The 25,183-nt window shown below is 59.4% G+C and overlaps 11 protein-coding genes across 12 annotated transcripts; 4 read left to right on the forward strand and 7 right to left on the reverse strand.

The window, feature by feature from the left end:
- Positions 1–239: 239 nt before the first annotated feature.
- Positions 240–867, reverse strand: SDRG_02619 (hypothetical protein). The gene has a single exon (XM_008608215.1). The coding sequence runs from the start codon at positions 850–852 to the stop codon at positions 292–294; it is 561 nt and encodes a 186-aa protein (XP_008606437.1). The 5' UTR covers positions 853–867; the 3' UTR covers positions 240–291.
- A 146-nt stretch (positions 868–1,013) lies between these two features.
- On the forward strand, positions 1,014–2,186 carry SDRG_02620 (hypothetical protein; the record flags this gene model as incomplete). Its single annotated transcript, XM_008608216.1, has 3 exons — positions 1,014–1,447; positions 1,502–1,580; positions 1,620–2,186. 3 exons carry the CDS (start codon positions 1,014–1,016, stop codon positions 2,040–2,042), a joined length of 936 nt encoding a protein of 311 aa, XP_008606438.1. The 3' UTR covers positions 2,043–2,186.
- Positions 2,128–2,614, reverse strand: SDRG_02621 (hypothetical protein). Its single transcript, XM_008608217.1, has one exon. The coding sequence runs from the start codon at positions 2,594–2,596 to the stop codon at positions 2,252–2,254; it is 345 nt and encodes a 114-aa protein (XP_008606439.1). The 5' UTR covers positions 2,597–2,614; the 3' UTR covers positions 2,128–2,251.
- Positions 2,615–2,731: 117 nt separating this feature from the next.
- On the reverse strand, positions 2,732–4,249 carry SDRG_02622 (hypothetical protein). The gene is made up of 4 exons (XM_008608218.1): positions 3,976–4,249; positions 3,425–3,925; positions 3,182–3,378; positions 2,732–3,113 (listed from the first exon to the last, which is right to left on the reverse strand). The coding sequence occupies exons 1-4, from the start codon at positions 4,241–4,243 to the stop codon at positions 2,781–2,783; spliced, it is 1,299 nt and encodes a 432-aa protein (XP_008606440.1). The 5' UTR covers positions 4,244–4,249; the 3' UTR covers positions 2,732–2,780.
- A 760-nt stretch (positions 4,250–5,009) lies between these two features.
- On the forward strand, positions 5,010–6,104 carry SDRG_02623 (hypothetical protein). Its single transcript, XM_008608219.1, has one exon. It carries the CDS (start codon positions 5,299–5,301, stop codon positions 5,956–5,958), a length of 660 nt encoding a protein of 219 aa, XP_008606441.1. The 5' UTR covers positions 5,010–5,298; the 3' UTR covers positions 5,959–6,104.
- SDRG_02624 lies at positions 5,960–9,178 on the reverse strand. 2 transcript variants are annotated; one of them, XM_008608220.1, is made up of 2 exons: positions 6,084–9,178; positions 5,960–6,020 (listed from the first exon to the last, which is right to left on the reverse strand). In XM_008608220.1, the coding sequence occupies exons 1-2, from the start codon at positions 9,131–9,133 to the stop codon at positions 6,011–6,013; spliced, it is 3,060 nt and encodes a 1,019-aa protein (XP_008606442.1). In that variant the 5' UTR covers positions 9,134–9,178; the 3' UTR covers positions 5,960–6,010. The 2 variants fall into 2 exon arrangements, with proteins under 2 accessions (XP_008606442.1, XP_008606443.1); XM_008608221.1 differs by lacking the exon at positions 5,960–6,020 and having other exon boundaries at positions 6,034–9,178.
- A 300-nt stretch (positions 9,179–9,478) lies between these two features.
- Positions 9,479–12,155, reverse strand: SDRG_02625 (hypothetical protein). Its single transcript, XM_008608222.1, has 3 exons — positions 10,448–12,155; positions 10,266–10,393; positions 9,479–10,212 (listed from the first exon to the last, which is right to left on the reverse strand). Exons 1-3 carry the CDS (start codon positions 12,107–12,109, stop codon positions 9,606–9,608), a joined length of 2,397 nt encoding a protein of 798 aa, XP_008606444.1. The 5' UTR covers positions 12,110–12,155; the 3' UTR covers positions 9,479–9,605.
- Positions 12,156–12,800: 645 nt separating this feature from the next.
- Positions 12,801–13,887, reverse strand: SDRG_02626 (hypothetical protein). Its single transcript, XM_008608223.1, has one exon. The coding sequence runs from the start codon at positions 13,824–13,826 to the stop codon at positions 12,867–12,869; it is 960 nt and encodes a 319-aa protein (XP_008606445.1). The 5' UTR covers positions 13,827–13,887; the 3' UTR covers positions 12,801–12,866.
- A 657-nt stretch (positions 13,888–14,544) lies between these two features.
- SDRG_02627 (hypothetical protein) lies at positions 14,545–16,104 on the forward strand (the record flags this gene model as incomplete). The annotated part of the gene is made up of 6 exons (XM_008608224.1): positions 14,545–14,787; positions 14,834–14,927; positions 14,976–15,230; positions 15,277–15,492; positions 15,543–15,643; positions 15,691–16,104. 6 exons carry the CDS (start codon positions 14,545–14,547, stop codon positions 16,102–16,104), a joined length of 1,323 nt encoding a protein of 440 aa, XP_008606446.1.
- A 1,511-nt stretch (positions 16,105–17,615) lies between these two features.
- Positions 17,616–19,566, reverse strand: SDRG_02628 (hypothetical protein). The gene is made up of 3 exons (XM_008608225.1): positions 19,361–19,566; positions 18,583–19,316; positions 17,616–18,533 (listed from the first exon to the last, which is right to left on the reverse strand). Exons 1-3 carry the CDS (start codon positions 19,536–19,538, stop codon positions 17,658–17,660), a joined length of 1,788 nt encoding a protein of 595 aa, XP_008606447.1. The 5' UTR covers positions 19,539–19,566; the 3' UTR covers positions 17,616–17,657.
- Positions 19,567–21,073: 1,507 nt separating this feature from the next.
- On the forward strand, positions 21,074–24,653 carry SDRG_02629 (hypothetical protein). The gene is made up of 2 exons (XM_008608226.1): positions 21,074–21,906; positions 21,957–24,653. Exons 1-2 carry the CDS (start codon positions 21,114–21,116, stop codon positions 24,458–24,460), a joined length of 3,297 nt encoding a protein of 1,098 aa, XP_008606448.1. The 5' UTR covers positions 21,074–21,113; the 3' UTR covers positions 24,461–24,653.
- Positions 24,654–25,183: the final 530 nt, after the last annotated feature.

Genomic DNA, 25,183 nt, shown 5'->3' on the forward strand with positions numbered 1-25,183 from the left:
GCTCTAGTTGTCGTGTTGTCCTCCCTAGTAGGCACAAGGTTAGGTCTCCCAGCCCTAAAGCGAGAAAAAGGTTGATGCGATGAGGCAATAGGACAAGAATAATGCATTCGACGTGCGATCTTGCTAGCGCAGCTATGAGCTATATGTCATACAACATTGGTCTAGCGACTTTGGCGGACAGCCGTCCGTTCTTCGGTTTCGCGCATGTGGCCGTTTCGCATCAACACCAACAATGGACGGTCAGGACGCGTCAACATGTCTTCATGTTGAAGGTAAATGGAGTACGTGGTCTTAGGTGACTGGCTTGTAAAGGAACGGTGGTACAAAGGTCGAGATCACATTCTTGCACACGAGCTTGAGAAACCCCTCGCTGTTGTCCGTCCCTGCCGCGTAGCGGTAGCCTATGCTCAACAACGCCTGAAGCGTGGCTGTAATCACTTCGTCGCGGACAAAGGCGAGTACGACGAGGCGGGAGCTTGTCGCCCGCGGCGGCGGGCGAATGTGAATGAGCAGGAGCAGCTTGACGCCATTCACGATCTCGTCGTTGGCCGCGTGGAAGTCGCGCACGTCCACGCGACGGAGGCACGCAATGACCGCGGGGTTGACCAGCGCCACAAGCACGAGAAGCACGCTGGTTGGGATCGCGACGGGCCATGGCAGCCAAGACCACATGCACGTCGAGAGCGCCACCACCACGCACGTCGTCACGGGGTTGGCGACACTGCGGCGCAAGAGCTCCCAGACGGCAGAGTCGGAACCAGCATAGTAGAGGAAAAGCACAGCGACCTGCATGGCAAGCGGTGACGGCAAGGCGAGCCAGGCGACGACGACGGCGATCATTTCGTGAAGCATGGAGCAAGCAAGTCGAATCGATGTCTGCCATCTCTGCACCAGGCTTCCATCTTGCCCCGTCGAGGCGTCTGAGGTGGCTAGTGCAGGGTGCAATGCGGTACATCTCGCCCGTGGCAGCTGCCATCGCGCCGTCTCGTCATGCGGCGTGATTGCCCGAAGTGATGACGAATCGACGCGTGCGACCGGTGCTGCTGGCGCTCGTGGTGCTGGCGGTCGCATGGGACATCGCCCATACAGGCCTTCTGCTTTGGGACGCCGTCGCCTGCCTCGGCGTCATGCAGATCGCAATCTATGTTACGCCGGCCCGCCGCGTGCTCGTGAACCATGACGACGACGACGACGACGATGCGGATGTCATCTATCTCGGGACCTTGCCGCCGCCGCCGCCAACCGTGTGGCAGCATTTCGTCCAGAAGCAGCGCGCCGCGCTTGCGTGGAGCTCAACCACACCGTGGACGGCGCTGCTTTGGTGCTTTGCGTCCGTATACGCGGCCGCAGCGCTTCTTGCGGCTGCCCGCCTCGTGGCAAAATCGCTCGGGTGCACGTTGCCAGGGCTCGAGCTCGTGTTGCAGGCTATCGGTGACTTTATGGACTCGTAGCCGCTACTTTCAATGCAAACTTGGTTGCTTCCATGTGTGGTATGCTACAGGGACAGAGCTCAGGGACAGCTCGCCACACGGCTTCGCAGGCTCGAGGCGCTGGCAGCCGGGAGGATAGGGTTGCGTATGGTGGGAATGACGCGATCGGTCGACGGAGATGCGACACAGGCGGCACAGCTGAGTCGCCAAATGATCGCCATCGAGGGTATTGCTGCGGCGCTGCTCGCGGGTACCGCCGTGCGTCTGATGTTGCTTGCTGCCCGCGGTACCTTGCGCTGCGCTACCTTGTGGTTGTCGCTCCTGCCACATATCTTCGCCCTGGGCCTCTATGTCGTCGTGACGCCGGTCGCCGGTCCGAAGCCACCTCGCAACCCGGGTCGACTGCGCCGCCGCCATCGGGTGCTTACGTACTTCTGCCGTGCCGGAAAGCACGTTGCGCAGCTGGCGCTGGGCATTCCACTGGAGCTTCTGGGACGTTTGGCGTGGACAGGGGGCTTCAACATCTTTCAGGCTTGGCTCGTCCCGTCCAGCAGCACGAGCAACGACGTCCTCTGCACTGCGCTTCAAGACGCCGTGCGTGCATTCTTCTAAAGCCTGATGTGCGATGTGCTAGCCGACGGGATCCTTCCACGATCTGCTCGTATCATGGCGGTCGCCGCGAACAACGAAATGCACACTACGAGTAATACCATACATCCAGCCGAAACGAACGCTGCATGGGCTGGAAGGATCGAAGCATTGGTGTACCTTTGCAGAGGCGGCGATCGTGGTAGCGGAGCGTTGTCGTCGCCGGCGAACGTCTAATCACCTCGGAAACGGTGCTCCGGGAGATGGTGCAAGCGGTACAGAAGGACGAGACCGTGCACGGGCTCCATGACCAACTTGGAGAAGACGATGAGTAGACACAGAACCGCCTGCCCACGCGCCTCGATGTGCTCGATCTCTGGCAAGCGCGAGGCCAAGAGGATGACGAGGGCGAGTACGGTCCATGCGAGGAGGACATCACCTACGTGTGCAGCGGTGCAATCGAAGATCTCGTCCATGGCGCTCGACAGCATCGCTTTGAGCATCGGGCGCGCGGCTTTCTCCAGCTGATCGACGCCGACCTTGAGGAGCGCGTTGGCGGTCAATGCGACCGTCTGCATGGTCGTCGTCTGGCTGACGGCAAAATTGAAATGAGCCCTTCTGGCCAATCCAGGCATCACGACGCACTTGATTGGTTTAAATCCAACCAATCCACGGCGTCCTTTCCCCACCAAGATACGCTTTTGCGATGGTGACCAGCGACAAGCACCCATGCAAGACATTATGTTGGTACTATATATGTATCTAGGCGTTGATCTTGGCCTTCTTGGCGGGCGGTGCATCGGTGCTCTTCTTGTCGTCATCGCCTTGCGCCAAAAAGGTCGCAAGCGTCGCCTCGAGATGCGCGAGTGGGACCATCGGCGTCGTCTCGTGGCCAGTGAACGGCACGACGCGGTCACCATCCAAGTTGACTTGCACGAAGAGCTCGTTCGTGCTCGGCTTCTTGTAGATCTCAACCGCGGTGGTCGCCGCATAGAGCGGGAACACGTTCCCGACGCGGAGGGCAAGCGCGTTCCAAAAGGCAATCAGCGAGCTGTCGTGCACTGCGAGCAGCGTCAGCTTGTGCGTCTTGGTAGCCTACAGTATCCCACGATTACAAAAAAGGCTTCAATTTTAGAGGAAATTTCGAGGCTCGAAGCACGTACCTCGCGCGTCACGGCGGCTACCAAATCGGCAAACTCGCGCATGCCACGGCTAAACCCGCGATAGCAGTCGCCAGCGTGGCCAAAGAGCGCGTGGAACTCCCACGTGTTGTAGTCGACGATTTTGTCGTAAATCTCCTTGGGCATTTCATTCGGAAACGGTACTGTATGGGCGTTGCGACACACGAGCACCTCGCGCACTATTCCAATGTTAGGATATACCAATGGATGGAGGGCGTGACGCACGCGACGTGTAGCAAATGTGGTCCGACGGCGCAATGCCAATGATGCGGCGGACGTCAGCATCGAGTGCCGCGGTGTCGCCAATGTGACTTGGGATCGGCGCGAGCGTGGCGGCGAACGCTGGGTCCTTGTAGCGGGCGAGGAGCGTGCCGTACTCGGCCTGCGTGTACGTGGGCTCGAGCGACACGACTTGCGCAGTCCGGATAAAGAGCTTGGCCGCGTCGTCTTCGGACGTCGGCACGAACTCGGGCAAGAGGCCGTGGAGAAGACTCTGGCACGACCGGATCGTTCGGCGCACGTTCGTCGACCGAATGTACACGTCGTTCGGCGCGATTGCGTCGAGAAAATGCGCGTACTGTTCCCGCATCTTGCGGCCTTTGGCCTCCATTTGGTCCAAGCCCCACTGCGTGAGCTGGCCGTTGGGGTACACGCCGCCATCGCGCGGGTCCTTGGGCGGCGGCAGGTGGGTTTCCATGCCCACGACCTTGGCGATACGGCCGAGTCCTACATGCAAATATCAAGGTCTTGCAGGCCATCGAGTCACATGCACGTACGGGCAATCGTGTCGTCCGTCGGCAGCTTGGAGATCCAAAACTCCTTCTCAGCGGCGTCCATGACGAGGTGCTCGCCGACCTGCGTCGTGATGGGGGAGCGGTCGCCGTGCCGGAAGAGCAGCATCACATGCACGAGCTCAAGGTCGTCGCCTGTCGCGGCCGCTGGCGCCGTGGCCGACTTCTTGGCAGCCTTCTTGCGCGGGGTCGTCGCCTTGGCGGGGCTCTTGGCAGCCGCCACGGGGCTGCGTCCACTGCGTGTTGTCACCATCCTCGGAAGTTCAATCTGAACCGTTCACCCATCGCGGGATCGTCCGGATACGGCGTTGATGGGCATCCCGTATTCGGTATTCCCGAGGCTATACGCACGCAACCTTTGCATGCTACCGCTCTCGCAGTGCGCGCTACGTGCCTGCGCACGACCTGTACAGGTCTGAAACAATGCTTATCGTGGTGTTATATTGTTGCGCTGTCGTTTTAGCAGGTAGCGCGGCCGACAACGATGACTTGGTTACCCGGTCTTTACGGCAAAGTGGCGTCCAAGTAGACAGTGCGCGTCTGCGACACACTGGGCGAATCAGCGCGCGGAACGACGTGTTGAAGTTGTTGCTTGTCAGAAGGACGGCTCGGTCGACGGCCGCATCAACGACAGTCACGGTATAAATTTAGCGAGGCACCTGGCCACCTCTTGTCGGACCTCGACGTGGTCGTCAGCTTCTCCACCTCGTATCCCTGGTGCACGGTGCACTACAACCCAACACGGCGCCTGTCTGCAGCCATCACATCGTCGTCGTGATCGCCTTGTTCCATCACCTCGTATCTCGATCTGCCTCGCTCCCGCCATTCGTGGTTGTCTTTGCGGCCACACAAGGACGCGGCTTGATTTTGCAAGCCAAGATGCGCAGCGTCCCACGCAGTCGCATCGGTACAGCGTTGGCAACACGTTTGGTTGAATCTCTTTGTGTCTCTACATCCGCCCCGCACGGCCGCCTTGGCTCCGAGTCGCCGCACTCTCCACCGTTGTGCTAGCGTTGGCGCGCGCGTCTCGCAGCCGTCACGCGTCCTCGCGGCTCTAACGCACAGCTCGCATCACGGTCGAGACTTGGCGCTGGGAGGCGGAAGCCACCTGGCAGCGCGTTGGCCAATGGCCTTTGGATTAGATAACGTGCCAGATTCGAGGCACCGCGGCGGGTGGTCCAACATATACGATTTGAGAGGTGCGCATCTCGGATTCCTTGCATACAAACGCCAAGTACGGCGAGGCGGCCACAGAAAAAAAGGCTGCATTGGCACTCGGACTCCAGTCACACTCTCACCGCCGGCCCGATGAAGTTTGGGAAGGAGCTCCTCAACTCGGTCAACCAGAGCAACCCCGAGTGGGGTCCGTTCTGGATGAACTACAAGGTGCTCAAGAAGCGCATCAAGGCCGTCGTCGCGGCCGCCAAGCCGCCGAGCGTGAGCGACAACAAGGAGGCCGAGCTCACGCAGAACCAAGAAGAGATCGAGTTCTTCATGGAGCTCCGCGACCAGCTGCGGAAACTCGCTTGCTTTTACGTCTCGGAAGAGAAGCGGTACCTCTTCCGCTTCCATCAGCTCCAATCGGTGCTGCGCGAGATGAAGAAGAAGACGTCGGATGTCGACGAGATGGACGCCAAGCGCCTCATGCTCGCGTTTGTGCACTTTTACCGCGAGTGCATCCAGCTCGAAAACTACGCGGTCATGAATTACCAAGGCTTCTCCAAGATCCTCAAGAAGCACGACAAGATGACCGGCCACAACACACGAACCAAGTACATGCGCAAGATGGTCAACCAGTCGCCGTTTGCCAACTACCCGCAGCTCATTACGATGCTCGAGAACACCGAGCGCATGTTTGCCGAGATCCCTGTCGGCGACTCGGTCATGCAGACCGCGATGCACATGGCCACCATGATGGGCGCGCCGTCGACGTCATCTGCCAACGACGAGCCCATGCCAGCGACATAAGCGCTCGACCCCACCATCTATTAGGCACCACACTATGTATACGCGGTCCCACTTAGCTAACTCTGTACGAAAGCAAGACCGTCGACAAACTAGTGTTGATGCAGATTACAGGGTTAGGTACTTACAAGTAGAGCGACGCGGCGAAGACGATATCGCGCTTGATCTTCTTGCCGCCTTCTTCAAACTTGGCCTCGAGCTCGGCGTTACCGATCGAGTGCGCGGCCAGCGTGAGCTGGCGCAAAAGCTCCTCGAGGCGCCGAATGAGACGGATGATCGAGCCCTCAAACTGGTCGGTCATCTTGCAGATCTGGCTAAACTTGGCGCCTTCGCACCACGCGATCAAGACGTCGACCATGTTGGTGTTGAACGACGCCGCGTACTCTTCCACGTCGATCGTGATGTTGGCGTCCTGCATCGTCTTGGCCACACGCCGGGCCGTGTCGCGCAATGTGCGCACGGGCGCCTCGAGCGCCTCGGCGGTCGGCGGCTTTTGCCCGTCCTTGACCTTTTCCGTGTTGATCAGGCAGCTCAGAAGCGCGACCGTCTCCTTCACGCCGAGGTCGTTGAACGCGCCGTTGAAGATGAGCTCCGTCACGAGGAGCTCGTCGGCGGTCGAGACCTCGCAGGCCGTCCGGCCCTTCCGGCCAATGACGTTGTCGGCCGTGACAAACTCGAGGCGGCGCAAGACGCGCTTCCGGCGCCGGAGGTCGTCCTTCAAGACGAGCGTCTGCGAGTCCTTGATCTGGCGCTCGAGCTCGCGCACCTTGGCTTCGCACTCCATCTTCTCGGCGTACAGCGCAAAGCGCGAGCCCGGTTCCGCGTGGATCGGTGATGCGAGCATCGCCGCCTGCGCGTCGTTGGCCTTCGCGACCAGCTTCTTGAAGCCCACGTCGTCGATTGCCATGTCCTCGATCGGGTCGAGGAGCGGGACGCCCTGCGGGAACCGGCGCATGACCTCGGCGAGCGACTTGGCGACTGCGACGCGCGCATCGAGCGGGCGGAGGTCCTTGGGAATGTACACGCGGAGCGACGAAAGCACGTCGATACGGGCGAGCGGCACGGGGCAGATCTTCATCTCCGACTCGCGGGTCGTCCACGAACCCGGTGCCGCGGGTTCGGGCTCGGCTTTGTCGACGCCGGCGCGGCAGTTGAGGAGCACATGCACGACCGTCGCCGTGTCGGACGCTTGCGCCGCGTCCGGGTTGGTCTTGAGGCCCGACTCGAAGTTGACAATGACGCCATAGTCCCACGGCGCGCCCGTGCTGTGGACCTTGACGAGGCGGCCGGCGTTCAGAAACGGCACCACGTACTTGGGCTCGTTGCGGATCGCGCGGAGGTCGTCGGCGTACTTGGCGACGCTGCGCGAGAGGTAGTAGTACTCGGCAACCTCGGGTTCATTGGGAATCTCGATCGCATCCTTCTCCTCCAAGACGCGGGCGAGCGCGTCTTCCAACCCTGGCGCGGCTTGCTCGTTCTGGAACTGGTGAAAACTCTGCTTGATCATGTACTCGGGGTTGGCGTCTTCGACGCGGAGCAAGTTGAGAAGCATGTTGTAGCCGAGGTGGAAGCTGGAAAAGAGCGGGTCGGCCTGGCCGTACAAGATGCCCTTGGCGACCTGCGGCTCCATCTTGTCCGAGAGCATCTGGATGACGATACCGCGGGCGTCCTTGGAGCGACGACCGGCGCGGCCCGACATTTGAATGTACTCGCCGGACGTGATCCAGCGAAAGTCGTTGCCGTCGTACTTGCGGCAGTTGGTGAACACGACAGTTTTGGCCGGCATGTTCAAGCCCATCGAGAACGTCTCGGTCGCAAAGAGGCACTTGAGAAGCCCTTCGCCAAACATGATCTCGATGACTTCCTTGAGGATCGGGAGGAGGCCGCCGTGGTGAATGCCAATGCCGCGTCGCAAGAGCGGCAGGATCGAGTCGACCTGCGGAAGGCACTTGTCGTCGTCGCTGAGCGAGTCGATCGCGTTCTTGAACACTTGGTCGACCATGGTCTTTTCTTCGTCGGTCGTAAAGTCGAGCTTGGAGAGGAGGAGCGCATACGCTTCGCACTCGCGCTTCGAGAAGGAGAAGATAATGACCGGGTCGTACTGCCGCTCCATGACGAGCTTGACGATGCGGAAGACGTCGGCGCCAATCTTCTTTTTCGGGTTCCCGCCCGTCTTTTTGGCGCCCTTCTTGGCGCTTTGGTCGGCCGGCTCGGGCTCCATGGACGCCGAGAGCGTCGCCATGGCCTTTTGGAAGTTGTCTTCGCGGAACTTGCCCTTCTCGTCGACGACAAGGTGGAGCCCGTCGCCGCCCGCGGGGAAGACGTAGTGCTGGAGCGGCGTCGGGCGGTAGTCCGTGTACACAACGTGGCACGGCTGGTGGTGGATGTGGCAAATCCAGGACGCAAACTCCTTCGAGTTGGGAATCGTCGCCGAGAGGAAGACGAACCGGACCTTGTGCGGAAGGAGAATGATGCTTTCCTCCCAGACCACGCCACGCTCCTTGTCGCGCATGTAGTGGATCTCGTCGTAGATGACCCACGCGACTTCGCGCATGACCTCGGACCCGCGGTAGAGCATCGAGCGCAGGATCTCGGTCGTCATGATGAGGCACGTGGCCGTCGGGTTGATCGTAATGTCGCCTGTCATCAAGCCCACGTCGCCAAACTCTTGCTCGAGGTCGCGGTACTTTTGGTTCGAGAGCGCCTTGATCGGCGACGTGTAGATGACGCGCTGCTTGTCACGGAGCGACTTGGCGATCGCGTACTCGGCGACAGCTGTCTTACCGGCCGACGTGTGCGCCGAGACGAGGACGCTCTCGCCCTTCTCAATGTAGTCGACCGACTGCTGCTGGAACGGGTCGAGCGTGAACGGGTACTTCTTGGCCGGCACAAAGTCGTCCGGCAGCGTCGGCGCCACGTAGTCCGGCGGCAGCGCCGAGAATGAGATGAGGTTCTTCTTCTGCGTACCGGTTGCGCAGTGCACCTCGTCCTTGGGCGCTTCGACGTTCTGCACGACTTGCACTTGGATGCGCTTCGTGGCGGGCAGCGTGGCCTCGTCGGCCTTGCGCTTCAAGGGCGCGGCCGCCGTCGGCGTCGGCGCCGTCGCCAGCGCGGCCTGCTCGGCCGTCGACAGCGTCTGCGTGTCGTCAAAGGCGCCAAAGAGGTCGAGGTCGTCCATCGCGAGTTCTACTTGTGGCAGCTTCGGACCAGTGCTTTCGAAAAACCACGCAGGATTGGTCAAAACTCGAACCAATCATCGACGCGACCATTCAAGTTGCATTCTATTATTATTATCGCACCACAAGATCGGATAATCGCACGCAACATTGGCGCGGCCACGCCTTGGCCATTTCAGCGCGGTGCATCAAGGCCATACCTGGCTACATGCCCTTGGCTGCCGCTATATCCAGCTGTGTGAAGTCGCTGCTGCCATGCACGATGCCACTTCATCCCGCGGTGCTCAAACCGTATACACCAAGCGTCCATGGCCTCAAGATCGGATAATCGCACGCAACATTGACACCCGCCATGCACCAAGCACCACAATGCTGCCGCCGCTGGTGCTCGACCGAGCCAAGACACCGCTTCAAACCGCAGTGAGTACACGACGTTATTGATCTAGAAGAAACAAGTTGAGAGCTCTCATCTCACTACTTGGTGGGGCGCGTCGCGACCCAGTAGAGTGAGTTGGAGCGCGAGTTGCCGTCGTCATAACTCTTGAGCGTCTGCACTTCGTCCCACGCGGCGACAGGGTCAATGATCGCATGGTCCAAGAAGGCATACCCGCGCCAGATCTCTTCCATCGGGCTCTCCTTGCGGGAGACCGCGCCGTCATAGAGCACCTTGTACTCCTTCTGAACGTACTCGGGCGTGAAAAACTCTTCGGTGATGGGCGTGAACGGCATAAAGTTGATCAAGTGCATGTGCTCGATGACCGGGCCAAACCACGTCGCGTACGACACCTTGGTCTGCCCGACTTGGCCAGTCATTTGGTTCTTCGCGTACAGCTCGCCGTAGATCTCGGGGGTCGTCTGCCAGTACGTCTGCGCCGCGCGCATCTCCATCGCGAGCAAGACGCGACCAAACTGCTCGAGGTCCGGCATCGCGAGCACTTGGCCGAGAAGGTACACGCCGTAGTAGGCGTTGATGGCCTCCGAGACGCTCTCTTGGGACTTGCCGCCGTCCAAGACGTACACGCCGCTCGCAAACGAGTGGCCGTCAAACCACGACACGTGCCGTGCGAGCGGGAAGTACGGACTAGATAACGTGGCATGAGACGCGCTTTAGAGCATTCGATCAAGACGACGTACTCTTGGATGTTGAAGTTGGCAATGTCACGGACAATCGTGTGCAGAGCCGCCTTGTGGGCCATGACGAACGCAGGCTTGTAGCGACCGAGCACCGCCGCCGAGTAGAGCAAATAGCCATAATGAAAGTGCTAAGTATCAACATTGACATCGCTTTTGGACCAGGAGAATAGAGAAGTACGTACATGGTCGTTGTACCAGCCGTTGCCAAAGTCCGTCATGTAGAACATCCCCTGGATGCCCACCGACGAGCACACGCCGCCCCAGACCGTATCGTACACGAAGAAGTCGCTGTTCTGAAGCGTGAGCCAGCGCGTGAGCCAGCCCTCGATCTTGGCCAAGAGCGAGTCGCGCACGGCCCAGTTGTGCACTTGGTCGGCGATCAAGACGAGCCGGGCTTGGCGCGCAAGTTCCTTCCCAAAGAAATACGGGTCCGACGCGCTCGGGCGGTACGACGCGTCCTTGTCGAGCGCGGCCGAGATGTCATGCACGCGCTTCGGGTCGATCGGGCGCTGCGAGAAGAAGCCGGTCGTTGTGAGCGGCTCGAGCAGCGTCCACGCCGACCCAACTACCGCCGTGAGGTTGCCCTTGATCGTGCGATGGCCGTAGCGCCCGAGCACCTTGAAGTCCGAGGACGTAGCCGTGATGTCCGGCCGCGTGTTCATGACAGACGAGACGTTGACACCCGTCGCGTCACCGAACGCATCCACGTGGTGCGGAAAGGCGAGCATGAGCAGGTCCTCGTTCTCGATCGTCGACGCGTTCGGCGTCATCTGCTTCGTCTTCCACGCAAACTCGACCGCGCCCGTGTTCTTGGCCGACCCAACGCGAATGGACGCGGCGACAGGCACGACGTTGGCGCTCCGGTGCAGAAGGGCCTTGAACTCGGCCTTCTTCTCGCCTTGGGGCACAAGCGCCGCGCGCACGATGCCGTAAAACGACGCGGCTTGCACCGTCGCGGTGTGGGCATCGACGCGCAGCGTCACGTTCGACGGGAAGAAGACGAGCCACTCCTGCACGAGGTTGCGCTCGATGCGCGTATGAAAGTGAAAGTGCGACTTTGTGAGCGTCAAGACCGTCTTGTCATTGACAGCAACGCCGTTGACCTGCGTGATGGCGCCGACCGCCCCACCAAACGAAAGCGACGGCACCATGCCCTTGTAGTCGACCGAGAGGTACGGCGACCCGCGCGAGAGGAGCGCTGTAAACGTGCCGTGGTGGCCCGCGCGCTTGAACTCGAGGCGCGCGTGGAGCGAGTCAAAGCGCACGACCTGGCGCGTCGTCGGCGCCGGGTTGCTGCCAAAGACGACATCGTCCGCAAAGTACTCTTGGATAATCGCATTGTCGCCGACGCGGCGGTCGTCGCCGTACGACACTTGGAGGCCGCGGTTGAGGCCGATGACCGTATAGGGCGTGAGCGTGACTTGGCCCTCGCCGAGGTGTTCGCCGTGGCCATCCGCGATGAGAAAGTTGGTCCACCACGCGTTGGACGGAATCGCGCCCTTCCACGTCGGCGCATGGAGCTTGGGCGTGATGAGGTTGGTCATCTTGGTGAACGGGGGCTCCATCTCTTCGCCGGCCCAGTCGGCGAGCGGTGCGTTCGGATCGGAGCGCGGCGTTGGCGCCGGCGTCGTTGTTGGTGCCGTTGCCGGTGTCAGTGTCGTTGCCAGCGCCGACGTCTGGTTGGCCTGCACGACTGTGGCAGTGGACGGGCCCGACCACGCAAACATGGCAACAGCCGAAACGGCGAGGGCGGCGCCGACGGCTACCTTGGCGTACGTGAAGCGCTTGTTGCCGTTGTTCGGCGGCGCCGGCGTGCCCAGCAGCGGAGTGCTCTCTCGGCTCATGCGCAAAACAACTTTCGTACTCTGCCTGGCCACGCCTTCAACGCCGATCTTGCGTGATAGGGCCGGATACGCCTGCTATCCGGACATCTGCGACACGCATCAGCACCGAATTCTCCAAATATCAAGTTTGAGAGACTTGAACTGCCCGACAGGCGGACAGGCGCCGACGACGGACGGCCATCGGCCGCGAAAGATCAAGTACTGTCTACAACTCTACGCCAAGGGCGAGCGCAGCAGGCGCTGCGTGGATGCGGCTGCAGGCTGCACCTATGGAGGGCTAGCAGCAGCGATGTACTGTAGCTATCACTCTGCGGTCGGTTCGTCCAGATGCCCAGGTTTGACATGTCGCTACGCACGCCAAGCAATTCGTCCAAGCACACACTCCGTGCACCACACAGTCGCAAAGCGCGTTGACGCTGGCGTATGTGTTGTCGTCATACCTGGTTCTGCGCTGGCGACTGGGCCGGACGAAGAAGGCGCGCCGAGTCTAAAGAGGTGCACACCACGAGCGTACCCACTTGATCTAGGCGAATTCCGATCCCCAAAACCTGCAAAAACGAATGCAATCTGTGGTCGCGGGCCGCCACCGCCCACCGGTCCCCATCATCCTGGTACACCGTACCGGTACGATCGAGCGGGTGACGATCTCCAACCTCCAAGCTGGAGCTGGCTGGAGACCTAGTGCTTGTCCTCGATTCTTGAAACCGACCATATATATTGAAGAGTCGTCGGCTATGGTACATGGTGGCGGTGGTGCTCACAAGCGCCGGGACACGGCAGGCGGGAGCAGGCGGACGAGTGGGCGCTTGGGCATCTTCCCGCGCAGCTTGCGCGGCGCCGACGGCAGCGCGTCGACCGAGTAGTTGGCTTTGAGAAAGGTTGCGATCGCGCTGTGGCCCATGCGCGACGCTTGCACCGCCGCCTTGCGTGAACAGCCTTCGTGACGATATGTGTGGAGGAACTGGACGACGGCCAAGTGGCCGTTGCGCGCGGCGCCGTCCATGGCGTACGTGCTGCAGCCTTCGGTGCGCTCATTGTGTAGAAATTCGACGATCGCCAAGTGCCCGTGGGCGGCCGCAAAGTCGAGCGCGATCGCACTGCAGCCCTCGTTGCGGTGCGTGTGTAAGAAGCGCACGACATCTATGTGGCCGTTCCGGGCCGCGTAGTCCATGGCGCGTACGCTGCAGCCTTCGTCACGGTGCTTGTGCAGGTACTCGATGACGAAAAGATGGCCGTTCTCGGCGGCGCCAACCATGGCCTGGAGACTGCAACCTTCGTGGCGATGCGTGTCCAAGTAGGCCACGACGGGTAAGTGTCCATGCGTCGCTGCTTGGTCCATGGCGTCGGATGTGCAGGCGTAGCCCGCTGTGTGGAGGTAGGCAACGATCGCGCGCTGACCGTGCCGGGCGGCGCAGTCCATCGCCGAGGGCGAGAAAAGGTCGAGCTGGCAGGCCTCGAGGCGCTTGACGATGTCGAGCTCGCCGCGCGCAATGGCCTCGTGCAGCACGACGCGGCGGTCACTACCATCGCGCACGCAGAGATCGCGGAACGAGAGATCACGCGGCGGCGCAGAGCTGGCACGCCACTTGGCAAAGCGTGGGCGGAGGTCGTCGTAGAGGCCGCACTGGAAGGACGTCATGGCCGCGACAAGGTTGGCGTCGACGAGGCAGCGAAAGGACGCAGTCATCTCTACGCGGGGGCGCTTTGAGTTGTGCATGCGTCGTCGGATCTCGGTCTGCGGATCCGACGACGTCTCGGTCGCGATCTTTCGATCGAAACCGGCCACCGATATCCGGATGCAATGTCATTGTCTAACACTAATTATTGCATTCCAAAGTCAGCGCTGCGAACCTGTCACCGTTCTAAGCCTCTTGGTGCACTGCCTTGTTGTCCGTCACCTCTTTCCTATACACCGAGAGCTCGGCGTTGCTCGCGTTGCGTACGTGAATGAGGTCAACTGCTGAAGCTGGAGGCGAGTCGATAATTCTCACACTATTTGGGAGCATTAAAAATCAAGCCGTGTTGGCCTTTCCGCTCGCCGTCGCCTTGGGCGAACCCACAAGCGACCCTGCTAATACATTTCCTGCATTGTCCTGGCGTAGAACCGACACGTTGTCTGTGGTATCTACTAGCCTCGACAACGAATAACATAAACTTTGCATAAATTTATGGCCTTGGTAACGCAACAAGAGCGGCGCTCAACGACGAGGAAGGGAGCTCTAGCTTTGTCGTGCCGAATGAGCACGCGAGGACGCGTCGGAGCTTCTCCTCGGGCAAAGCAGCGCCTTGACCTCTGTCTCGGCAAGTTCATGCAAGACGCGCATTGAAATAGTGTGCGAAATCGGAAACGAGTTTGTGAAACGCAAAACCGACGAAACCCACGGCCAAAAAATGGGTCATTTTTTTAGAATTGAGATTTCGCCCACAAGATCAACATGCACCATCGACCGACGCGCGGTGGCACGGGCTGGGACTGCAAGGCCGAGAACGCCAAGGCCGCGGGTCTCTACTACGAGATCGCCAACGTCGGCAAGATGGTCGAAGCCTCCAAGAAGCGCATTACGTGGCGCATCAAGATGGAAGAAGGCAAGGAGTACGAGATCTCGCTCACGCACTCGATCGCGTCCGGGAAGAAGAACCTCCGCATCGATGGCATCGTCATGTACCAGACGAGCACGGTACGCCGCATCGTCGCCCATGCCAGTGGTCTTATCGCGGCTGCAGTTTAGCCTCGGCGACTGGGACTATGTCTTCAACCTCGGCAACCACGTCTTGCACTGCATCATCAAGCCGTCCGTCGAGCTCAACGACAGCTATGGTAGGCAGCTCTCTATTGTCGCCTCAGGCATCACGCTACGGAGCGTAGACTTGATTGTCGACGGCGTGTCCTTTCGCCGCCTGCCCGAGCAGCTCAAGACCAAGAACGACAAGGACGTCAAGCGCGGGTCGACGACCGCCAAGCCATTGCAGCCGCGCCCCAAGAGCCGCGAGTCGAGTGCCAGCGACCTCTCGCGCACAGGGTCGGGCAACGCATGGGAGTGCACGACGTGCACGCTCGTCAACGAGAAGGGACTTGCGCCCATCTGCGAAGCCTGCGGCAGCCCTCGCCCCCGCCAAACCCGTACAGGACCTTGACCGTGAAGACGGCACTCAGCGTCTTGTACTAGTGGCCAAGACACCGTCGTTCGAATACTCCAAGCAAAGCAGCGCCAAGGACCTTCGCGAGCCGGCGCCACGCACCTCGGAATTTCGCCCGTTTGACGCACCACCGGCCAAAGCCACGCCCGATGGATTCGGTGTCGACATGACCAAGAACGATCCGTTCGCGGTGGCGAACGCGGGCTTTAACCAGCAGCAGCAACAGCAGCGCACGGGCAGCTCTGGTAACTTCAAACGCCCCTGGCTCGGGGATATCCACTGATGAATACCGTAGAGCAAATTGCGTCTATGCTGCAAGGCTTAGACTTTTCGTACACGCCGCCGCCACCACCGCCACCGACACCGGTGCAACCGCCGATGAGCGACGCGCCGCCGGTACAGCCGTCTGAATATTACGGACCCAATTTGGACTCGTGGTGTAGGTGACGCCGAGTGACCCGCTGTGGGGCGCCAACATTGTGAGCCTCGACTTGGTCGAGAAACCAAAACTCAAGACGACCGTGAGCATGCAGACACTCGAGCAGGCGCGGTTGGCCAAGCCCAAGGAGGCGCCGCAGCCCGTGATGCCGCCACCTATGCAAGCGCCGCCGACGTATACCCAAGCACCCATGTACCCTCCGGCGTCCATGGGCTATGGAAATCCGCCTGGCGCGTACCCGGGACAGCACATTGTGGCGGCGCAACCATACGGTGGCATGTACACCAACACCAACGGACCCATGGGCGTTCAGCGGCAGCCCACGGCGCATACCTTCATGCCCAACATGACCAACGTTCCGCCGCCAAAGGCCGCGCCTGGCCACGCCGCCAACGACCCGTTCGCGACACTGTCGTAATCACGAACCTCAATGCATCTGCACGCGCCTTGTGCGGCTTCTTTCGAGTCTTCAGGTCATCGCTTGCGTGCTCAGCATGGCGAGAAGCGCCGTGCAAGTCTTGGTTTGATGAGTGCATGGGAGAGCAGCTTAAGACTCGACAGGTGCAGTTGGCGGTGGATGTGCCCTTGAGGACAGTTCTTTAGCGGCGCACGACCTCACATACGCTTTCTACGCCACTCGGCGCCTGGAGCCCCTAGTTGGTCGATGACGTGGCCGTCTGTCAAACTGCGCCGTTTTACTCCCGATCGCGACGTCTGGAAGAACTTCATGATAGTATCGTGGTGGGCGGTCACGGCCACAAGGGCCTCCGGGCGACTACAAATGACGAGCTTCCGCGCTGCTTCAGTCCAGCGAGCGAATGAATAAGTGGATTCTTTACGAATGACGTAACATCAGTATACAAATTCGATAGACAGATAGATAGATAGATAGATAGATAGATAGATAGATAGATAGATAGATAGATAGATAGATAGATAGATAGATAGATATATAGATATATAGATAGATAGATAGATAGATAGATAGATAGATAGATAGATAGATAGATAGATAGATAGATAGATAGATAGATAGATAGATAGATAGCCCATGTCGGTCATTTGCTGTCAAGATCGTCGTGGTGTTGAACCATCGACTGCGTGGTACCAACGATGACTGCCGATGAGATGCAAACACAAGCCGATGTCGCGTTGGATACAGACTGTCGATGGCATACATGCTAGTATCGGATGAGTGGATTGTTGGTGGCTTTTACGGCCGTCGAGTCAGTCGAGCTCGCATTAACCAAGAGTACATAAATATCATGCCTGTAGAACGGGCATATAATATCGTATTTATGTACTCTTGCATTTACCCAGAAAAGGGCTGCATTTTCCCAGAGGATACGGCATGTATGCGGTCAGCGGCCATTTGGATTCGGGACGAGCAAGGAGCTACGCGCACGTTTCGAGAACGACGACAGAGCGATGGGTGGGAGGCCAGCCACGGACGAAGCGTTTCTGCGGCAAAGGCACGTACTTGTACTAATGTGAGCGCAAGGCTGACCACTGTATGCTCGCGTTAGACTCGAATGGGCGGAGCGACCCTCAAGTTGGGGTGTCGACGTGCGAGCTACTTATGTGAGAGAACGGGCCACAGAGCAAGTGCGCGACGACGTAGCCCAAAGGTGTCGAAAAGTTGCTCGAACCAAACCAACGTGTGTGGTCATTTACGGTCGACGCAGCATGCGCTCCTGCGTGACCATGTCAACTATTACGACGCCAGCGACATTGCTTTCAATGGAGCGACTTCGTGGTGATCGTGATCTACGTCGTCGCGTGCTTACTCTGTAGCTCGTTCTCTAACGTAAGTGGCTCGAACGTCGACACCACAACTTAAGGGTCGCTCCGCCCATTCGAGTCTGGCGCGAGCATGCTACCTCTCGCTAGGGACACGGTGCCGCACTCTATCAGACAAACGTCCCCTCGCAAACTCTCACCAAGCATACAATCTGCAGCTTGCATTCCACCTTAAACCTCGGCGACTTGAAGCCCGTCCATACCTTTGTTGTCCGTGTTCTCGTTCTGTGGGCCGTGGTTTTGCTGGCTGTTGGTGACGTCTTTGGGCAGCAATGTCATGAGATCTTGGTACCGGATCGTCTTGCCCTTGGTCGCAAAGCGGAGCCGCACAAACGTGTGGAATTTATGGCGCGAAAACGCAAAGCCAAACTGCTTGAGCGTGTCACGGAGCACTTCGGTGTGGATAAAGCCGTCGCCCGCGTCGTCGTCAATGGCGTCTGCGCGCGCAAGCGCGTTCTCGACGTCCCGAATATGCTGGCCCGTCCGGTGCAAGTGGTTGACGATCTGGTGGACCATTTGACCTGTGAGGGTGTTGACTTCGATCACGTGCTCGATGACGCTCGCGAGCTTCTTGGGCTCCACCCGCCACGTGCCCGAGACGAGCGCAAACTGCCGTACAATCTTGGGCGCGAGCACGATCGCGTTGAAGAGGAGCGGGAGCGCGAGCCCGACGACGCGGAACGCACTGCCGATGGACGCGCCGCCCATGTACATGATGCAGTTGAGGAGCAGCGCGCAGTAGAAGCCGTTGATGATGAGGAAGAGCTGCATGAGGAAATGCACGAGCTTGTGCGAAAAGTACGGCAGCGTAAACGTGCCGCCGCCACTCGCTGTGAGCTTGACCGAGAGCGTGTTCTTCTTGATTTGGGGTTTGAGACCCCGCAGTCGACGCATTGCGGACCGCAAGAGCTGCAGCAAAAGGTCGTGCGCCAGCCACGCCGCACCGTGGTGCTGTGCGTGGAGCATCTCGGGACTTGTTAATTCTTCTTCGACGCGCTGCATTTGAGCGAGCGCTCGGTCCATGTCCTGTGTGCGCTCGCGCTCTTCCTACGGGAGACATGAGAACGACGACCAAGTTGTGCATGGTCGTGTCGACCTCGCGAATGACGGGCTCCATCGCGCGCTTGAGGTTGACAAACTCGCGCATGTCGAGCGACTCGTCCACCGTAATGGACGACTGCATATTGGTCGCAAACGCGTGGGCCATGAGCAGCTGCACGAGGTAGCGCAGGTAGATGAGCAGCAACAGCATCACGAGCGACAGCGAGAGGCCGAAGCACGCAAAGACCGAAAGGCGCGCTTCTTTTGACGCTTGGTACGCGCTGTGCGTCACGAGCTCGCCCGTGCACGCGAAAAACGCAGCGTAAATGCCAAAGAGGACGAGCCAGATTGTCACGTCAATCTCAATCAAATGCGCAATTTGGCTGTCTTGGACTTCGCGAATGTACTTGGGAAAGGAGAAAATCTTGGGGAGCTCGTACGTTTGGAGGAAAAAGTGCCCGAGGATCTTCATGTGCATGCGCTCCTCGTACCGGTTCGAGACGACCGTGCGCATGAGCTTGTTCCAATGCAACGCGTACGCATTCTGCTTGGCCTCGGCTTCCGCGACGAGATCCCGCGCCGAAATGATCGAGATCTTGTCCATTTTCTTGTTGGACCGACGTAGGCGCAGAAACACGATGACGGCTTGGAGCACGAGCGCGATCGCGAGGAAGAAGACGAGGATGTCGGCCGCGTCCATGGCCTGGTAGGCAACGCCGCCTTTGGCCACGAGCCCAATGTAGAGGCAGAACTTGACCATGAGGTAGATGAGGCCGACAATCATGAGTTCTACGCGTGGCCCATGAAGGCCTGTAGAGTCGATAGCAGCGTACCTTGGGTCGTCTTGTGCAGCATCTCGGCGTACTTGCGATGGCGCTTGAACGCGTGCTCGAGCGAGTGCAGGAGCGCGTCCAGCACAATGACAAAGACGACGAGGCAAGCGACGTAGAGGAGCACGTCGCTCGTCTCGAGCGTTGCCGTCGGCGCCGCCAGGATCCGGTCGTCCAACATGGGCAAAAATGCAACTGCTGCACCACCGGTCGTGTTTGCCTTTCTATGGTATCCGGATTTCCGGATATAGGAGTAACTGCTACCAACAACCCCTCTGATTCCTTGCGCAAATGCAAATTCAGAGATTCGCGCGTGCAAAAGGAGGGTATTCATCAAAATGTGTTTGTACAATCCGAGGATATTCACGCTGCAAGTAAAATGATCGAGGAACGTCGCTACGCTAAATGTAGAGTCATCTAAGGACTCACTCGAGTGACCCACCGGAAGCAGGCTTGTTTACACCGGCATGGTCGTACTGTAGTAGAATATATGTACACTGCGGACGAGGAAAAGCTAGCTGATGGTGCAGCTGGTGTTGTGGCAAGCACGACGCGTGGGGAATTCTTGTTCATGTAGACCTTGGTTCTAGCTGGGTTCAACCCATTGTGGCTCACTCCGTTCTGACGAGGTGGCAAAGCCATAACTCCTCACCAAGCCAGTGATCCCTCGACTCAAAGAGTGGGTGCGCTGTCCGGCTTGTCGCTTTCGGTACCAACGTAGCGAGGGAAGCCGAACACGGAGCGCAGCACGACTCCGACTGGCGAGCGATGGCCGTTCTTGGCGGCGAGACGCCAAGGTCACGAGGAGGTTCCGCACGAGGAATGCACTTTAGATGACTCGGTGCAAGCCGTGTGTGAGGCGAGTGTTGCTATTCTGTCGCCACGAGCTACTTCTGCGAGCGTGCAAAGCTTGCACGTCGATCATGTTGACTCGCGCAGGATGGAGGAACAGGGAAGGTTGCGGAGCCTTCTCCATGGAAAGTAAGTTGTTGGATACAGGTACACGTTTCGAAATCTCTGGAATCTGAACGCGAAAAATTCGTGTTTTTCAAATGATCGGGATAGAGAAGCGATTCTTCCGTTGTCAATATTCCCCATTACTTAAAAAGCATTCCGCACCGACCATAGCCAAAGAAGTGCACTACCCATCACGACAACCGATGCAGCAAATGCTAGTTGCAGTGCACAGAGCCTTCGCCCAGCTGCACATTGCACAGCACCATGGCGTTACACTTCACTCAGCATGCCACAGTGCGCGGGTTTGTTCCGTGGATGCCTTGTCCTCGGCACTGAAACGGGCGAAATGCTGGTGTGGGTAGGGTCCGGCTTCCGCACGAGTAGTTGTCGATGTCTGGACTACGTTTCGGCGCTCAAGTCTCTAGCCGTGGCGATTGTTGCCAACAGGAAAACGCGACAGTCTCTGGCGGTACCCACATAAAGGTCGAGTTCATGAAACTGCGTGCATACTTGTGCAAGAAGCTGGGCAGTCGGCGCCAAGAGCTGCGCTACGCTGAACACGACGCATGCTATATGCTGTTTGCAACCCCCGTCGTCACTGCTACTTGTACTTGTGCCTGGTGTGCTCTTGTATGTTTCGACTCATGCCGTCACACAGACAGTGTCTGAAACAGAATTTAAAACAGTGTATAGAACACTGTTTGGACGGTGGCTCGTATATTCATTGTGGGAGGTACTATCAAGTTTGAGAGAACCATTGTTTGGTCGGAGTTGGCTGTGAGCAACAGCAAGCAGCAGCATGGCCGCCCGCAAGTCGCTGCTCATCCCGGTCCACAAGAGCGATGAGCTCGTCGAGATGTTCTCGGACGAGCTGCCCGAAGACGCCAACGACATCATGGAGATCCTCCGCGCCGAGATCGCGCCGCTGGAGGTCTGGCTCAACTTTGCCGTCGAGTACTACCTCCAGGGCAAGGTCGCCCAGTTTGAGCAGATCTTTGACCAGGCGACCATGTCGGACGCGGACGAGATCTACCACGACGAGGCCGCGCGCATGAGCCGCCTCAAGATCCTCAACGCATGGGCGTGCCACCACATCAACACGATGTGGAAGGAGGACGACGACCGCAAGCGCGAGGTGCCGTCGCAGAAGGCGGCCGCGCTCTTCCAGAAGGCCGACCGCATCGATCCGCAGTGCATTACGACTTTGACGGGCAAAGCGCTCATGTTTATGGCCAAAGGCGAAGACGAGCGCGCCGAGCGCTTCCTTCGGACCGTCCTCCAGGTGCAACCCGAAAACCTCTCGGCGATCCTTGCGACCGCGCTCCTCCAAGTGCGCAAGCGCAAGTTTACTGAAGCCAAGAAGCTCTACTACGACGCAATCGCGCTGCATCCGCAGTCGCCCCAAGCCGCGCGCATGCGCATGGCGTTTGCGTACTGCTGCTATCAGATGGGCTGCGTCGACAAGGCGCGCGCGGTCATGAAGTACGCGGCCAAGCTCGACGATAGCTACGTCGACGCAATGATGGCCAACGCGATCTGGCAGCTCGCGACGCTCAGCCCGGCCGAGCGCGCGCGCAACATGCAAAACGAAGGTGTCCCGCCTTGTCTCTCGCAAATGGCTCATCCTCCTCGTCTCTTGTAGGCTCACGCTTTATGACCATGGTGCACCACGCCCATGCGCTCGACAAGACGCACCCGTCCGTCCTGAACCACTTGGCCAACCACTACTTTCTGCAGTGGTCGCCACTGCCAGGGACTGCGGCGGTCGAGCGCGGGTCGTCGACCGTTGTCACGTCGCACGACCTCTCGACCGACTTGGCGCCCGGCCATCTCATCAGCCTCGGCAGCAAGTTCTTTTGCTACGTTGTGTCGATTGACACGGCGAAGAACTCGCTCGAGATCGACGTGCCGTACAGCGGGCGCACGCGCAGCGGCATCAGCGTCAGCCGCAAGATGTACGACCAGATGTTTGCGCTTGCGGCCAATGCGTACCACAACACGCTGACCAAGGAGCTCCGCGCCGAGAGCTGCTACCTCATGGGCCGCGGCCGGCACGCCGAAGGCAAGTACGCCGACGCATATGGGTACTACTTTAAAGCGAGCCAGCTCATGCCAACGTTGGCGTCGCCGTGGCTGGGCCTCGCCCAAATGTACTACCAGCAAAACCAACTCGACAAGGCGACCGCGTATCTCGAGAAGACGCTCAAGGCGTACCCGGACAACACGGACGTGCTCCTCTTCCTCGCCCACGTGTACAGCCAGACGAGTCGCAAGACGGACGCGATTGCGCACTACCGCCGCGTCGCCGACATTGACCCGGGCAACGTCAACGCGCTCATCGGCGTTGCCGACATCCTCCACGTCTCGGACGAGCGCACCGACCAGCTCGCGGCCATTTCGTCGTTTTTGGCGGCTGAGAAGGTCCTTGAGACCTCCAACGAGCGTGTGCCCGTGGAGCTGTTTGTGAATCTCGGGTCGCTCCACATGCGCGTGGGCGACTTTGCAGCCTCCCTCGCTTGCTACCGCCGGGCCCTGGGCATCGACGCGACCGCGCCGCTGCCGACAGTCCAAGAAGACAATGTCACGGTGCTCTACAACATGGCGCTGGTCTACGAGCGCGTCGGCGACTTGGCCGTGAGCAGTGCGCTGTACAACGACATTGTCGCGACGTTCCCGGGCTACCACGACGCGGCATTGCGTCTCGCACTGCTCAAGCGCGACCAAGGCCGGTTCGACGAAGCTGTCCAGCTCCTCGAAGAGACGCTGGCGCGGGACCCGACGTGTGCGAACGCGGCGCTGCTCCAAGGCAACATGCACTACGCGCGGCGTGAGTGGAACTTGGCGCAAAAAAAGTACGAAGCCGTGCTTGGCATCAAGCTCGAGAACGGCGCAAACCTCAAGAACGATCCGTACTCGTTCCTTGCGATGGGCAACATCTTTATGAGCAACATCGGCGAGCGCGGCCGGTACATGAAGAACATGGCGCTGTCCGAGACGTACTACAAGCGCACGCTGCAGAGCCACCCGTTCAACGTGCACGCGGCCAACGGCATTGGCATCATGGTGGCCGAGAAGGGCCATTTGGACAAGGCCAAGATGATCTTTGCCGAGGTGCGCCAGGCGTGCCCCGACATGCCGGACGCGTGGATCAACCTCGCGCACATTTACATGGCCGAAGAGCGCTACGACGAAGCGATCCAGCTCTACCAAGTGTGTCTGACCAAGCACTACAATGGCCAGGACATTCAGGTGCTCTTGTACTTGGCAAAAGCCTACTACGAGGCCAAGCGCCACCTCGAGTGCATTGCGGCCTTGACAAAGGGGCTGCACCTGATGCCAGGTGACACGCGTTTGTGGTACAACCTTGGTCTTGCCCAAGAAGAGTTTGCCGTCTTTGCACTCGGCGACGGCGACGCCAGCAACACCAAGGCCGCGCTGCAAAGCCACCGGACGCTTGCCGACGTTCAGCGCGCGATCGCCGACCTCCAGCGGGCCATGCGCATTTTCCAAATGCTCGCAAACGACACGAAGAAGGCGCCGGTGTACGACTTGGAGAAGGTCAAGGACCACGCGCGGTTTTGCGCCGAGACGCTCGACAAAGCGTCGTACCATCTCGAGTTTGAGCGCCAGCGGGAAGAGAAGCGCAAGGCCGAGGCCGAGCAGCGCCGCCGCCTCATGCTCCGCGACGAAGAGGAGCGTCTCGAGAAGGAAGCGGCCGAGCGTGCGCGCTTGAGCGCTGCCGAAGAGCGCAAGATGGCGGTCTTGCGCCAGAACGAGGAGCGTCTCCGCGCGGCCAATGCGACGTGGAAGACGCGCGAGACGGAGGAGAAGCAGAAGGCCGCCGCACCCAAGAAGGGCAGCAAAAAGCGTAAGAAGACGGACGGCGACAAGAGCGATCACAGCGACAACAGCGACAACAGCGACGACGACGCCGCGGGCCCGAGCCTCTCGATCGCCGACATGCAGAACCGCAACTCCAAGATGAAGAAGCTCGTAGAAAAGCGACAGAAGAAGGCGTCTGTCGACGACGAAGACGATCTCTTTGGCTCCGACTCGGACGACGACGCTGCTGGCGACAAGCCGGCGCCAACGACAACCGCCAACGCCAGCGACCTCTTTGGCTCCGACTCGTCCGACGACGAGTAAGTGGATGCCACTACGTTGTGTGAATTCTCAAGTGCATTTCTTGTCGACTTTTCCTGTTTCAACCCCGATTTCGCAGGGTGGTGGGGCTAGGGTTCTGTTGGTGGTCGACCCGAGCTAGTACGATCCCATGAAATTTGTCTGAGAAGAGAAGAACCAAACACGAGACGTCCACGCGTAGGCTAGAGTAGAACTATTTGTCGATTAATCAATGCGAAAACGCCACAACATGCCAGGTACTCGCGCTTGGGCATCCACAAGCTTCATTCGTTGCTGTTGCCGAGTCGCATTGAACTGCTCGATCGAGGGGCGGAGCGTCCACACGTGCGCTGCCCGCGTCGACAGTGAGGAGCGCCATGACGAGGCCGTACAACGTCGCACACGGGTCGAGCTTGGTCAAGTGCTCGTAGTAGAGGGTTTCTCGGCGCCGTTGTTGCGCGAAACATGAGCTTTTCGCGCAAAAAGTCGACCGCGGTTGACGCGACTTGGACGATGGCGCGGTGGCGGTCGAAATCGCCGACCGTCGCGACGAGGGCGTCCTCACACGCAGCGATCGGCCGCAACCCACGCTTAGCCCGAGGCATAAGGTCCCGGAGCAGCAGTTGCCCCGTCAGATCCTCCTTGTCGATCCGCGTCGAGTAGCAGCGGCAAGCCGCGGTTGATCTTGCGTCGGTGGGTCGTCGTCGCCTTGATCGGCTCTTCAAGCGCTGTCTGGAGCTCCTGCAC

This window comes from Saprolegnia diclina, assembly GCF_000281045.1.
Source record: "Saprolegnia diclina VS20 unplaced genomic scaffold supercont1.6, whole genome shotgun sequence".
Taxonomy (NCBI): Eukaryota; Oomycota; class Saprolegniomycetes; order Saprolegniales; family Saprolegniaceae; genus Saprolegnia; species Saprolegnia diclina.

Bases quoted from the DNA above. Each gene is read 5' to 3' on its own strand.
- SDRG_02621 (XM_008608217.1), bottom strand. From the start codon at position 2,596: ATGCAGACGGTCGCATTGACCGCCAACGCGCTCCTCAAGGTCGGCGTC.
- SDRG_02626 (XM_008608223.1), bottom strand. From the start codon at position 13,826: ATGCACAACTCAAAGCGCCCCCGCGTAGAGATGACTGCGTCCTTTCGC.
- SDRG_02622 (XM_008608218.1), bottom strand. From the start codon at position 4,243: ATGGTGACAACACGCAGTGGACGCAGCCCCGTGGCGGCTGCCAAGAGC. The intron at 3,926-3,975 runs GTACGTGCATGT...ATTTGCATGTAG, and splicing joins GACGGACGACACGATTGCCC to GACTCGGCCGTATCGCCAAG. The intron at 3,379-3,424 runs GTGCGTCACGCC...ACATTGGAATAG, and splicing joins CCACATTTGCTACACGTCGC to TGCGCGAGGTGCTCGTGTGT.
- SDRG_02619 (XM_008608215.1), bottom strand. From the start codon at position 852: ATGCTTCACGAAATGATCGCCGTCGTCGTCGCCTGGCTCGCCTTGCCG.
- SDRG_02624 (XM_008608220.1), bottom strand. From the start codon at position 9,133: ATGGACGACCTCGACCTCTTTGGCGCCTTTGACGACACGCAGACGCTG.
- SDRG_02623 (XM_008608219.1), top strand. From the start codon at position 5,299: ATGAAGTTTGGGAAGGAGCTCCTCAACTCGGTCAACCAGAGCAACCCC.
- SDRG_02628 (XM_008608225.1), bottom strand. From the start codon at position 19,538: ATGTTGGACGACCGGATCCTGGCGGCGCCGACGGCAACGCTCGAGACG. The intron at 19,317-19,360 runs GTACGCTGCTAT...GGCCACGCGTAG, and splicing joins GCTGCACAAGACGACCCAAG to AACTCATGATTGTCGGCCTC. The intron at 18,534-18,582 runs GTCGACACGACC...TGTCTCCCGTAG, and splicing joins TGGAGCCCGTCATTCGCGAG to GAAGAGCGCGAGCGCACACA.
- SDRG_02625 (XM_008608222.1), bottom strand. From the start codon at position 12,109: ATGAGCCGAGAGAGCACTCCGCTGCTGGGCACGCCGGCGCCGCCGAAC. The intron at 10,394-10,447 runs GTACGTACTTCT...GTTGATACTTAG, and splicing joins ACGGCTGGTACAACGACCAT to CACTTTCATTATGGCTATTT. The intron at 10,213-10,265 runs GTACGTCGTCTT...CACGTTATCTAG, and splicing joins GCCAACTTCAACATCCAAGA to TCCGTACTTCCCGCTCGCAC.
- SDRG_02629 (XM_008608226.1), top strand. From the start codon at position 21,114: ATGGCCGCCCGCAAGTCGCTGCTCATCCCGGTCCACAAGAGCGATGAG. The intron at 21,907-21,956 runs GTGTCCCGCCTT...CGTCTCTTGTAG, and splicing joins GCGCAACATGCAAAACGAAG to GCTCACGCTTTATGACCATG.